This window comes from Trachymyrmex septentrionalis, unplaced genomic scaffold (genome assembly GCF_001594115.1).
Source record: "Trachymyrmex septentrionalis isolate Tsep2-gDNA-1 unplaced genomic scaffold, Tsep1.0 scaffold8, whole genome shotgun sequence".
Lineage (NCBI taxonomy): Eukaryota > Metazoa > Arthropoda > Insecta > Hymenoptera > Formicidae > Trachymyrmex > Trachymyrmex septentrionalis.
In genome coordinates, this window is record NW_017305987.1 from 1,929,490 (window position 1) to 1,941,747 (window position 12,258).

General features: G+C 32.6%; 2 protein-coding genes across 4 annotated transcripts in view; one reads left to right on the forward strand and one right to left on the reverse strand.

Annotated features, from left to right (window-relative positions):
- The window catches only part of LOC108754508 (Niemann-Pick C1 protein-like), a 9,425-nt gene extending 1,218 nt beyond the window's left edge, over nt 1–8,207 (forward strand). Inside the window, exons 2-23 of one of the 2 annotated variants that reach the window (XM_018496861.1) lie at nt 237–451; nt 721–851; nt 945–1,074; nt 1,175–1,364; nt 1,463–1,555; nt 1,831–2,048; nt 2,324–2,422; nt 2,510–2,712; nt 2,966–3,166; nt 3,295–3,499; nt 3,590–3,706; nt 4,016–4,196; nt 4,290–4,417; nt 4,655–4,909; nt 5,127–5,290; nt 5,749–5,864; nt 5,974–6,116; nt 6,279–6,475; nt 6,645–6,876; nt 7,144–7,257; nt 7,386–7,548; nt 7,638–8,207. In XM_018496861.1, coding sequence (XP_018352363.1) covers nt 237–451; nt 721–851; nt 945–1,074; nt 1,175–1,364; nt 1,463–1,555; nt 1,831–2,048; nt 2,324–2,422; nt 2,510–2,712; nt 2,966–3,166; nt 3,295–3,499; nt 3,590–3,706; nt 4,016–4,196; nt 4,290–4,417; nt 4,655–4,909; nt 5,127–5,290; nt 5,749–5,864; nt 5,974–6,116; nt 6,279–6,475; nt 6,645–6,876; nt 7,144–7,257; nt 7,386–7,548; nt 7,638–7,648 — 3,506 coding nt within the window. In that variant the 3' untranslated portion in view covers nt 7,649–8,207. Of the gene's footprint in view, nt 1–236; nt 452–720; nt 852–944; nt 1,075–1,174; nt 1,365–1,462; nt 1,556–1,830; nt 2,049–2,323; nt 2,423–2,509; nt 2,713–2,965; nt 3,167–3,294; nt 3,500–3,589; nt 3,707–4,015; nt 4,197–4,289; nt 4,418–4,654; nt 4,910–5,126; nt 5,291–5,748; nt 5,865–5,973; nt 6,117–6,278; nt 6,476–6,644; nt 6,877–7,143; nt 7,258–7,385 lie in introns of both variants that reach the window. The other variant, XM_018496860.1, reaches the window with a different exon arrangement.
- Nucleotides 7,172–11,246, reverse strand: LOC108754509 (polyubiquitin). 2 transcript variants are annotated; one of them, XR_001939713.1, is made up of 3 exons: nt 11,090–11,246; nt 8,683–10,133; nt 7,172–7,255 (listed from the first exon to the last, which is right to left on the reverse strand). XR_001939713.1 is itself a non-coding variant. In XM_018496862.1 (2 exons), exon 2 carries the CDS (start codon nt 10,124–10,126, stop codon nt 8,747–8,749), a length of 1,380 nt encoding a protein of 459 aa, XP_018352364.1. In that variant the 5' UTR covers nt 10,127–10,133; nt 11,090–11,246; the 3' UTR covers nt 8,519–8,746. The 2 variants fall into 2 exon arrangements, 1 of the variants encoding a protein (XP_018352364.1); XM_018496862.1 differs by lacking the exon at nt 7,172–7,255 and having other exon boundaries at nt 8,519–10,133.
- Between the last annotated feature and the right edge of the window lie 1,012 nt (nt 11,247–12,258).

The following is a 12,258-nucleotide window of genomic DNA, read 5'->3' on the forward strand; positions in this document are numbered from 1 at the left end:
ACAGTCTAATCACTTCTTCAATTCATTCCATGCAAATAATTGTTTTAATGGTTTTCTTCAATTATTGTTTCAATAGTTTTCTATGATTCTATAATATTATATGACTCTAATAAACTTGAGAAAAACCAAATGAAAAGAAAATATTGATAAATTTTCTTAGGCGATCTGACCATCCCCTTTGCTCTAATTTTAATTACATGTGTTTATGTAATCGGAACGTGTTTGATGTCCTATAGAACCGCCAGAGCGAACATGCTGTGATGCAAATCAAATCTTTACGATGGATAAAAGTATGGATATGGCGGAAAGTATTTACGGCAGATGTCCGACTTGCGTAAGAAATATGTTTCGACTAATTTGCGACTTCACGTGTAGCCCCGAACAGAGTGAATTCGTGAGGGTGACTAAAAGTGCTGAGGAAAATGGCATGGAGTATGTCATCGAGTCTCAGGTGATCCTCAGAAGTGTATTTTGGTTCTTACATTCTATTATAATTTTCTCAAAAATATAAATCTAAACATATAAAAACAGAAAAAGTAGACGAGTTACATTTAAACTCTTACAGGCTAAATAATAAAATAGCTGTAACGGAAAAAATAATAACATAAAAAATAGTAAATTAATATAGCAAATAATTGTAATAGATAATTATAATTTGCGACGGCAAAATTAAAAACCATTTGTAGTAACAGAATTTAAACGTTGCTGACCTTACTGTAGATTCACATCACGGAAGCGTTCATCAATGGAACTTACGATTCTTGCAAAAATGTTATCAATCCTACTAGCGGAAATTTGGCCATGGACATAGGCTGCGGCTCACTCGGAGCCAGTAAATGTTCCCCAAAATTGTAAGTAAGCAGTATAATGCTCACGTGTGATTATCGAAACACTGAATGAAATAGAACAAACGACGCACAATACATGACGTACAATTCTTAAAGGTGGTACGAATACTTGGGCAAACTGAACCCTTTCAAGCCCTTCGTAATGGAATATGTTTACGATGCAGCTGACGAATGGGGTGCCGAACCATGGAACGTTACAACCAAAAATTGCAGCGAGGTTTATGATGTAAGTGCGAGAGGAAGAAACACTTACATCGAAAACTTATTTGTTCATCTTAAATTTAACATGTTAAAATTTTTTTTTTTTCTATATTTGGTTTTGCCAGAACTCGTCTAAGGTCTGCAGCTGCGTTGACTGTCCCATCGCGTGTCCCTTCGTTGAATTAGACATTGACGCAAATGATACGTTCATGATTGGCGAATTTAGTGGCTACGGCGTCATAGCGGCTATACTTGTCATTTTGATTACGATTATAGTAGGTGGTATATACACAGTGATCAAGAAACGTAAAAACGGTATGAATAGTATAAAATCAATCTTAAACTGATATTAGAATTTTTTTAAAACTTTCTGTTTAATATTTGAAATTGTTTCTAAATTTCTGTACTGTTAGGTTCTTCCAGGACATCAACGAAAAAGACAGACAGAAATTGTAGGCAAAGCTATCAAAAAGTCTTCGAAGTAGCTTTCGCTGCTTGGGGAACAGGTAATTGTTTCTTTCATAAATGTAGTTTTATGTTACATATGTATGAGTGTGGTTATCTTAGTGATGGAAATTTATTAAAAGTAATATTTCTTTATGCATATTTTAATATAATATAATTTCATGAACAATTGTATCGTATGAAATACACATAAAAAAAATATTGTTATTATAATACATCTCTCGTATAGCTAAATGCAAATTAAAGTATTTAAAATAAATTACTATCCTTTTTCCCGCAAATAATAAATACATTAACGGTTCTCTATACTTAACAGCGTTCGCCAAGTATCCTATTATCACTTTGTCCTCTGTCTCCTACATCATTCTTGGTTTGAGTTATGGAGTCACCTACCTCTCGGTAACAGTGAATCCGATTGAAATTTGGGCGGCGGCGGATAGCAGGGCGAGGATAGAAAAGGATTATTTCGATAGTCGTTTCCAGCCGTTTTATCGGACCGAGCAAATCTTCATAAAGTCTATTGGTCTTGATAAGGTAAAATACTTGTTGCAATAATTATGATACAACAGTAATTAATATAGCCTTGACATTTTTGAATAAAAATCCGTAATATCTAATATTCCTCTCAATGTTAGATTTTTAACATACATAATATATTTTTTAATATTTAAAAATATTAAAGAGATTAAATTTTTTTTCATATTAAAAGAATGTTTATTATTACATACATATTCATAAGATATATAAATAATAATAGAAGAATAATAAAAGATTTTTAAATATAAAAATAGATGTTTTTAATTCAATAGATAGAGCATAATACAACAATAGGAGTTATGGAATTTGGACCAGTGTTTAATAAAGAATTCTTGCTAGCCGTGTATGACCTGGAGCAGCAGATTCTTCAAGTACGTTCGTACAATTAAAGAATTTATTACTCAGTACTCAAAATATTGTAATTAAGGGTGTGAGGTTAATATTTTTAACGTTTACAGTTAGGCCAAGAAACTGACGAAGGACTAGAAAAGATCTGCTATGCTCCTGTACAAAGCGAATTTATCGGACCAGTTACTCTTAATCTCTGCACTGTGCAAAGTGTATGGGGATATTTCCAAAATGACCTCACTTTGTTTAATGAAACAGAGACGATCGGAGAATACAAAACGAATTATTTAGATTATTTGTACAAATGTATGCAGTAAGTACGATATGCTCACGTTTGTATGTCTAATAAATTATGCAATGATAGCACTTTCAATAAATATTAATAATAATTCGATAATAATAATTAAAACAAAAATAATTTCGTAATTTTGAAAAAAATGTAAACGTGTCAAATTTAAATTTAAGTAACAAGTCATTGGATCTTTCTTCCAAATGTATAATAACAGTTTGCGTAATAAAAGTTGTTGATAAAATTCACTATATTTAAAATCTTAAATCTTTTTCAGAAATTCTTTTAATCCGGACTGCATGGCGCCGTATAAGGGACCCATAATACCTGCCATAGCGCTCGGAGGTTTTCTGAGAGAAGGAGAATTTCAATATGAATCCTCGGATTACATTACAGCGACTGGATTAGTTTTAACGTTTCTGGTACGAAATTCTCTTAATGAGGAAGACCTTGTGCCGATCATCAAATGGGAACAACGGTGCGTAAAAGTCAAAAGAGAAAAAAGAATAAAATTGAATGAGGATGACACTAATAATAATTATTAATGCACTAATAATGCATTAATGAATTATATGTATTAAACTGCGCGATTATTGTAAATTTCAGCTTCCTTGACTTTATGGAAAAGTGGAATGAAGATGGTCGACCTGATTTTATGGATGTCGCATGGTCTACTGAAAAATCGATACAGGACGAATTGGATAGGACATCGAAAGCGGAAATGATAACGGTGGTTATCAGTTACCTTGTTATGTTCGTTTATGTCGCTTTAGCTCTCGGTAAAATGAAGGCTTCCGTTATTGGCTGTTTCGTAAGTTTTACCTTTACATTCGATCTCGTATAATTATAAAACACATAAATATATGATGCAAAATGCTTTAATTATAATTTTCCAATTTAGACTGAAAGCAGAATCGTATTGAGCGTCGGTGGAATCGTCATAGTTATAGCATCAGTCGCTTGTTCTCTTGGTATTTTCGGTATTATTGGCGTACCAACTACTTTGCTTACAATCGAGGTATCATAATTAATTTGGAGAGTAATATAATATCCAATTAACATTCACAGTCTTGTACATAAATTTCTTACAAATACGAAAACAAATTATGATAATAAAATTTAAATAAGTATATAATTTTGTAAAAAAATATATTAAAGTAAGTAAATTATTTCCTAATGTTTTTAAATAATACAAAATTAATATGGATGATAAAAACATTCATCAAATCTATATTCATCAAATGTAATTTAGATAATTTAAATGTATTGTATTAATAATAGAGACGTTTATACAGGTACAACAATTTAATGGTAAATTATTGTTTAGGTAATTCCTTTCTTAGTGCTAGCTGTCGGAGTCGACAATATTTTCATCTTAGTGCAAAATCATCAAAGAAATTCACGAAGTGTCGACGAAACAATTCCAGAGCACATCAGTAGAGTTCTGGCTGCAGTCGGACCCTCAATGCTGCTTACTAGTACATCCGAATGTTGCTGTTTCCTTATTGGTAAAGATATCACATACAGTTATTTAAAAAAACAAAGAAGAGTAGAGCCTTTCCTTCCGTTTGTAATTTTAATGTAAAAACTAAAAATTTCAGGAGCATTTTCTGCAATGCCAGCGGTCAACACCTTTGCAATGTACGCCTCGGTATCGATTTTAATAAATTTCCTCCTTCAAATAACAGCTTTTGTTGCTTTATTGTCGCTTGACTCCCGAAGAGCTGAGGTAAATTGTACAAACATTACTTAACAATTTTTATTAATAGTTTTGCTGTGAGATAAATCGTGTCTTTAATAATTAATATACAAATGCAAATTGATATTATTTTAATTATATTTATACATTATATAATTATTTCGATTTTGGAAGAAATTTTAATTATCCTAATAATGATCAATATTTCAATTTTTAACGAGAGTCTTAAAGTGTGCAATTTTTAGAGCAAATGACTGATATTTTTAGAATAATCGCCTGGACGTTTTCTGCTGCGTTTCCGTCAAGAATAGTTCGAATGTCGACGAACGCGATGGTATTATTCACGCAATTTTCGAGCGCACCTATACGCCATTTCTGATGAAAACGCCAGTCAGAGTTATCGTCATAGTAATCTTCGTCGCCGCTCTCGCTACTCATGTGATGGTTTTTCCACAGATGGAAATTGGTCTGGACCAAAAGCTCTCGATGCCCGAAGACTCTTATGTTCTCAAATACTTTACGGTAAAGAGTTCTTTTTAAAAAAAATAATGAAAATCGAAATATTATAATTATTACAATTCAACGCGTGCAATCACTTTATCGCTCAAAAATCGAAGCGAAAAATATTGTTCTCTTATTAAAATTCGAGAGAAGGCATTTACTTTATATTTTTAGAATATCATGTTACATTTATTATACGAGCGGAATATTATTATATAAATGACTGTTGTATTTTCAGTATATGGAAGATCTTCTTTCGATGGGACCACCTGTATACTTTGTGGTGACAGAAGGTCTGAATTATAGCAAGAAGGAAGTACAGAACGTCATATGCGGCGGTCAAGGATGCAACACTGATTCTTTATACACACAGATATATTCGGCTGCCAAACAATCCTCCGTGTTGGTATTTCTCATAGTTTAAGGAATCTCCAAAAAATATGTTGCAAGTAAAAAAAAATTAAGAAAATAAATAAACGAAGACAATGGGCTAATGAGAATTGGCGCTGTAGTAATTGCACTATTATTTCATAAATTCAATATTATAAATATATATATGTGTAGACGTTTCGACTAATCTTTTAGTCATCATCAGTATCATAAAAAAGACGATATAAGTTAACGTAAATTAATGGTCGTGAGGAGGTCCACTACTCTCCCATGCATTTATTTCTCTTCTACTTCATGTTCTAACATAAAATAAAATATCTATTTGTTTTATTAGACTAATTTTATGTTCTTTTACTGATAATCAATTTGGCATTTGCAATTTTTTTCTGGGGATCTTTGTAGCTAAATTAACAATATTTATTTGAAAATATCATGCAAAAAGAACTTTATTACTACATTAATCATTGCAGATCCTATTTGTCTAAAGCAGCTTCATCTTGGATAGATGATTACCTCGATTGGTCGTCGATTGGGAGCTGCTGCAGATATTACAAAAATAATCAATCCTACTGTCTGCACACTAATGGTATGTCACATTTCAAAATTATTATATTAATATACATATTACATATGTGTTATATAAATTTCCGGATAATAATGCCATGCTCTTTAAGCTTATAAAAAATAACTTATAGATGACTGTGAGCCATGCAAGATTATCATTGATCAGGATTCCTCCCGTCCGAATGAAACAGGTTTCAGAAAGTACATCCCGTATTTCGTGAGCGACATTCCAGATGAAAAATGTGCCAAAGCTGGCAAAGCCCTTTATTTCGATGTGAGTCAACATTATTAGGAATCATCGCATTTTGATAAACTAGAATGGAGCATTTTTATGCAGAAAATAAACTCTTTTCAATTCTAAAAACGTAACAACCAAAACTAAAAATTAGATTTTTTAAATAACAAAATATCCTAATAAAAATTCTTGTTTAAACAGGCAATAAACTTTTTTTACGATGAGTATGGTCTAACAAATGTAAATGATTCGTATTTCATGGGTTACCATACGCCCTTAAAAAAATCATCCGATTGGTACGAGGCACTGGAAGCTGCCAGGATAATATCGGAAAACATAACCAATACAATCAACAATGCTAATGTGTCCGATCAAGAAATCCGTGTATTTCCATATAGGTAAGATATAGGTAAGATTTCAATAAATTAAAAAGAATTCTTTTACAATCGTCTAATTTGAAAAATTGGTAACTTCGCAGAATATAAATTGCTAATTTTTTTAAATTTTTATACTTTTTTTACTATCATGTATTATTAATTATCGAATATTTTTCATTGCGTGTTTCAGTGTATTCTACGTGTTCTACGAGCAGTATTTGACTATCTGGCGGGAAACTTTATCGTCGATAGGTTTATCCCTTGCTGTGATCTTCGTGGTGACGCTATTTTTCACAGGAATATCATTATTCTCCGCAGTAATAGTCGTTCTTACTGTATTAATGATAATAATCAATATAGCGGGTCTAATGTACTGGTGGAACATCAGTTTGAACGCAGTTTCTCTCGTAAATTTAGTTATGGTTCGTGTATTTATTTTATTTTTGCTCATTCTCTAATGAGATATTATCTATAATTAAATAATTAATTATTTTTATCATAAATTTAATATCATAATATATATGGGAATATTTATTCGTTTATCAGATTACGATATAAAATTTTATCATTATTTAATTGATATATGTATGTGTTTAAAATAATTATATTTTTAAAAATGAGTTATTAAAATTATAAATATATATAAATTGCTATGTTATTATTATGCACTAAAATATGAATTTTTATAGGCGGCTGGTATCTCCGTAGAATTTTGCAGCCATATAGTGCACTCCTACATTACTTCTGCAGAGACGACGAGGATCGGTAAAGCATCGGAAGCTCTTTCCGTTACGGGAAGTTCTGTAAGTCCAATCAAATGTCGTGAAGCACAACCGATACATTTTCTAATTTAAATACCTCAAAAGAAAATCTTTAATTTTTTGGATAAAATATATTTTGTATATAAATCCGTTTTCACGCTATTTCACAGGTATTCTCTGGGATTACTTTGACCAAATTTGTGGGAATCGTGGTACTGGCGTTTGCAAAGACACAGATTTTCCGAGTTTTTTATTTCAAAATGTATCTGGGAATTGTTCTGTTTGGAGCGGCTCACGGTCTAATATTCTTACCGGTGTTGTTAAGTTTTATAGGTGAGTATCGCATAATCACATTGAAGCCGCTATTTTTTTTAAATGTAATAGGATAGGCAACACAATAATATAATTATTAATTATTACAGGACCTGTATAGAATACTTATTGTTCTATGAAGGTGATAAGAAAAACTTGTAAAAAAACGTGCACAGCAATGGAAAAGCCATGTGACTTGTGCTTATTTAGAGATTATCAGTATGATTAGTACATAAATTATTTCATTAGTATGATATGACTCTACAAAATTTGAATTTCTGTATCGTTATTCGAATATCATTTGCATTAGACTGGATACACAGTTGTGTATTAATCAACGTGTGACAATCATCATGTATATAATTGTATATATATTCAGCAAATCTTAGTAGAATTTTTCATCGAATCTGTCTTATTGGAACTTTCCAGCAAGAGACATAAATTAACATAACAATCATCCTGTTTTTGTTCGATAATCAATAAGAAACAGACAAAATAACTCTTGTATCGATTTATGCCTCTGCTGGAAGCTCCCATTATGTCGCGTGCGTTGTATGTTAACAAATATTTTTGAGAGATTATCTTTTTTTTCTAATTCTAAGAGTGCAGAAAATATATTGATATTTATGTTTATTGATAAGTGAAGAACAAATAGTCGAATTTGTAACTTTATCAGTATTCATCTTTCAAGTGATTGTAATATCAAACATTTGAAAGATATAACTTATTCATCTATTAATTAAGCATTAAAATCAATAAAATTAAATATAGATTATTTACTTTAAAATATAACTTAGTATTTCATTCTGTAATAAAGGTTTCTCTTGGGAAGCCTTATATTGTACTCAAATTTTATATTGTAATAAAGGTATCACAAGTAATACGACAAATTATATTTGCAAACTTATAATAAATACGACACGAAGGAGATTTTTGATTGGGCTTTAAAGTTTATAGAAAAATCATTCGAGCTTAATCTTAATGCAATTTAATGTTTATTAGACAAGAATGCGGTCATTTTCATATATATTTGGATTACATTTTCTTACATTCTTGTTCTATTTCGACATAAATGTTTTTCAAAGTAATGTTATAAGTATATGTAGCTACTTGAAACATAAATTAAAAAAAAAACATTAAATATATAAATGCTACCTCAATACTACTGATGCTATTCTTCTTCAATTTGCGACTAGCGGACCTTTCTGTAGATTCCAGCTCACAAAAGCATACCTCCGCGAAGTCGTAAAACTAAGTGGAGTGTGGATTCTTTTTGGATGTTGTAATCAGAAAGAGTTCTGCCATCTTCCAGTTGTTTGCCGGCGAAAATCAGACGCTGTTGATCCGGTGGAATTCCTTCTTTGTCCTGGATTTTGGCCTTCACATTTTCGATGGTATCTGAAGCTTCGACTTCGAGAGTAATCGTTTTACCGGTGAGAGTTTTCACGAAGATTTGCATTCCTCCTCGAAGACGCAGAACCAGGTGAAGTGTGGATTCTTTCTGGATATTGTAATCGGAAAGAGTTCTGCCATCTTCCAGTTGTTTGCCGGCGAAAATCAAACGCTGTTGATCCGGTGGAATTCCTTCTTTATCTTGGATTTTGGCCTTTACGTTTTCAATGGTGTCTGAAGCTTCGACTTCGAGAGTAATGGTTTTACCGGTGAGAGTTTTCACGAAGATTTGCATTCCTCCTCGAAGACGCAGAACCAAATGAAGGGTAGATTCTTTTTGGATGTTATAGTCCGAGAGTGTCCTACCGTCCTCTAACTGTTTACCAGCAAAGATCAAACGTTGCTGGTCAGGAGGAATGCCTTCTTTGTCTTGGATCTTAGCTTTTACGTTTTCTATTGTGTCAGAGGCTTCAACTTCAAGAGTGATGGTTTTACCGGTGAGAGTTTTCACGAAGATTTGCATTCCTCCTCGAAGACGCAGAACCAGGTGAAGTGTGGATTCTTTCTGGATGTTATAGTCTGAGAGTGTCCTACCGTCTTCCAACTGTTTACCAGCGAAGATCAAACGTTGCTGGTCAGGAGGAATGCCTTCTTTGTCTTGGATCTTAGCTTTTACATTTTCTATTGTGTCAGAAGCTTCAACTTCAAGGGTGATAGTTTTACCCGTGAGAGTTTTCACAAAGATTTGCATTCCTCCTCGAAGACGAAGAACCAAGTGAAGTGTGGATTCTTTTTGAATATTGTAATCAGAGAGAGTTCTGCCATCTTCAAGTTGCTTGCCAGCAAAAATCAGACGCTGCTGATCCGGGGGAATTCCCTCTTTATCTTGAATTTTGGCCTTTACGTTTTCAATGGTGTCCGAAGCTTCGACTTCGAGGGTGATGGTTTTACCCGTAAGAGTCTTTACAAAGATCTGCATGCCTCCACGTAGACGCAGAACAAGATGAAGCGTAGATTCCTTCTGGATGTTGTAGTCAGAAAGAGTTCTGCCATCCTCTAGTTGTTTTCCAGCAAAGATCAAACGTTGCTGATCTGGAGGAATACCTTCTTTGTCTTGGATTTTAGCTTTGACATTCTCGATAGTGTCAGAAGCTTCCACCTCAAGGGTGATGGTTTTTCCAGTGAGGGTTTTTACAAAGATTTGCATGATAAATCTGTAAATAACAAAAAACACATACAATACACATATAATATTATATTATATTATAATAGTGTAATATAATCTTTGTATCATTAATAATAAAATTTTATCACAATATAACAATTATTAGATACTTTCTATTTCATTTGGACACAAGTGTTATTCTGTTTTTGTTATTTATGAAATGACAAGAAAAACATTTGGGTTTTGACTTGTATCACTAAATGGAAAGCATCCATTAAAATTTTTAACTATAAAAATACAAGTTTAAAAATAAAGAAATTTAATTCAGTGTAGAAAAAAATAAGAATAGGTAATTTTATAGCACATCTGATTCCAACAATATTCTCACAAATAAAATTATCTTGAATGTTTCTATTTAGTAACATAAATGTCATTCCATCTTTCTCAACATTTAAGCAATGAGCAAGAAAAATAGAAAAATACTTATGTCATCAAATAGAATATCCTTTTTTTTTTGTTTTTTTACACAGTCTTATATATTTTATTCGAGTCGACCTTTACAAGATACGTAGTCATAGATTGCAATCAACTTAATGGTACAAATACTTCAAAGCATTAAATTAACGAAGAAATTAAGTGAAAGACATGTACGCTTCGTAGCAAAGAACGATTTGCAGGTCGCAACCTCTACAAAGCATCTATTCACATAATGGCGTCCTTCCAAAACATAAAATAATTTCCGACATCCTTCTCTAACATTCTAATCTACTAAATTTAATATAGGACAAACCTGTGTTACTTTACGTGTTCAAGGTAAACGAACAATTCGAATCTTGCCATTACAAACCTGTAATGTAATCGATCACAAGGTACGACAGCAAGGAATTGTAAACTTGGCAAAATGGAAGGACTCTTGGCGTCGACAGAAAGCAGAAATTTCTAATCTGCGCAACAGCGACAGATTTTCGCATACAATGATGAAATGGATAATCATCGATCACTTACCTGAAATCGAAACAATCCGCAACTACTGACTCGCAATGCAACCCACAATCTTCGATAAAAGAAACGTATATGAACAAGCGTTATTGAACTTTAATCAACTCTCTGAGCTCTCTGCTCTCACAAAATATTGCAGTATAGAAAATACGCACGAAAAAATAACATCTGACTAGCACATTTCCTGTGCGCATGCGCTAAACGTGTCAATGACCGATAGGATAAAGCATCTCCCCTCTAAGCGCCTCTGGAGGTCTGTTCTTTATTCTGTCTGAACTTTCTCAACTGGTGCACACAGTGCAATAGGTTTGTTCGTTTTGCTTCCGCACAATAAAAGAAACAGGGAATAATGCCCGTATTCATAGTCAGACCTTGTACTCAAGGCTTCCTTAAATTTATCTTTAAATACTCAGTAGCCAATGAAAAAATTCATAGAGCATCTAGAAGAATTTCAACCTATCAGAAACTGTGTATTCTACAATACATGATTTCTGATAAGTTGAAATTCTTATTCTCTGTTCCCTATTCCTTTTATTGTGCGAAGCCCCTTAGGCCGGAATCAGACTAAGTACGCATTGAAGAATAAGATTGAAAGATTAATGTTTGACCAATCAGAACAAAAAGAGCCAAAATTTCTTTGTCCTCATTAATGAAATTTCAATCTTTAATTTTTAATCTCAATCTTCAATGCATAGTCTGAATCCGGCCTTACACTTTTTCACACTTTTTACTTAAAATAAGATAGATATATATTTGGCGCTGAAAAGAGAGAAAGCGAAGATGCTGAGAAAGTTGACGCGATAGCCAATCAACGTCTCGCTTGCTCGGAAGTAACAGATATATAACTTCCATCGCGCGACAAAAGTTGAACACAATCAAACTTTTGCCGCGCGACGGAAGTAATATTACATCATTTTTAAAAGTTTTGTATGAGGAAGCCGACTTAAGAATATAAAATTATTGTTTAGTGTAATAACTTCCACTGCGCAGCAAATGTTGCCGCATTCTGTGCGAGAGCCAATACATACCACCCGACCTTTAATTACTGCCGTATTTCGAATCGCGTCGTTCAAACATGTTCAGGTTGTTTTCCTCTAGTCAAATTTTTTTTAATTATTATATAATTTTTTAGAATTTTTATCTAAATTTCAGAATTTTTCAGAATTTTTGTATAA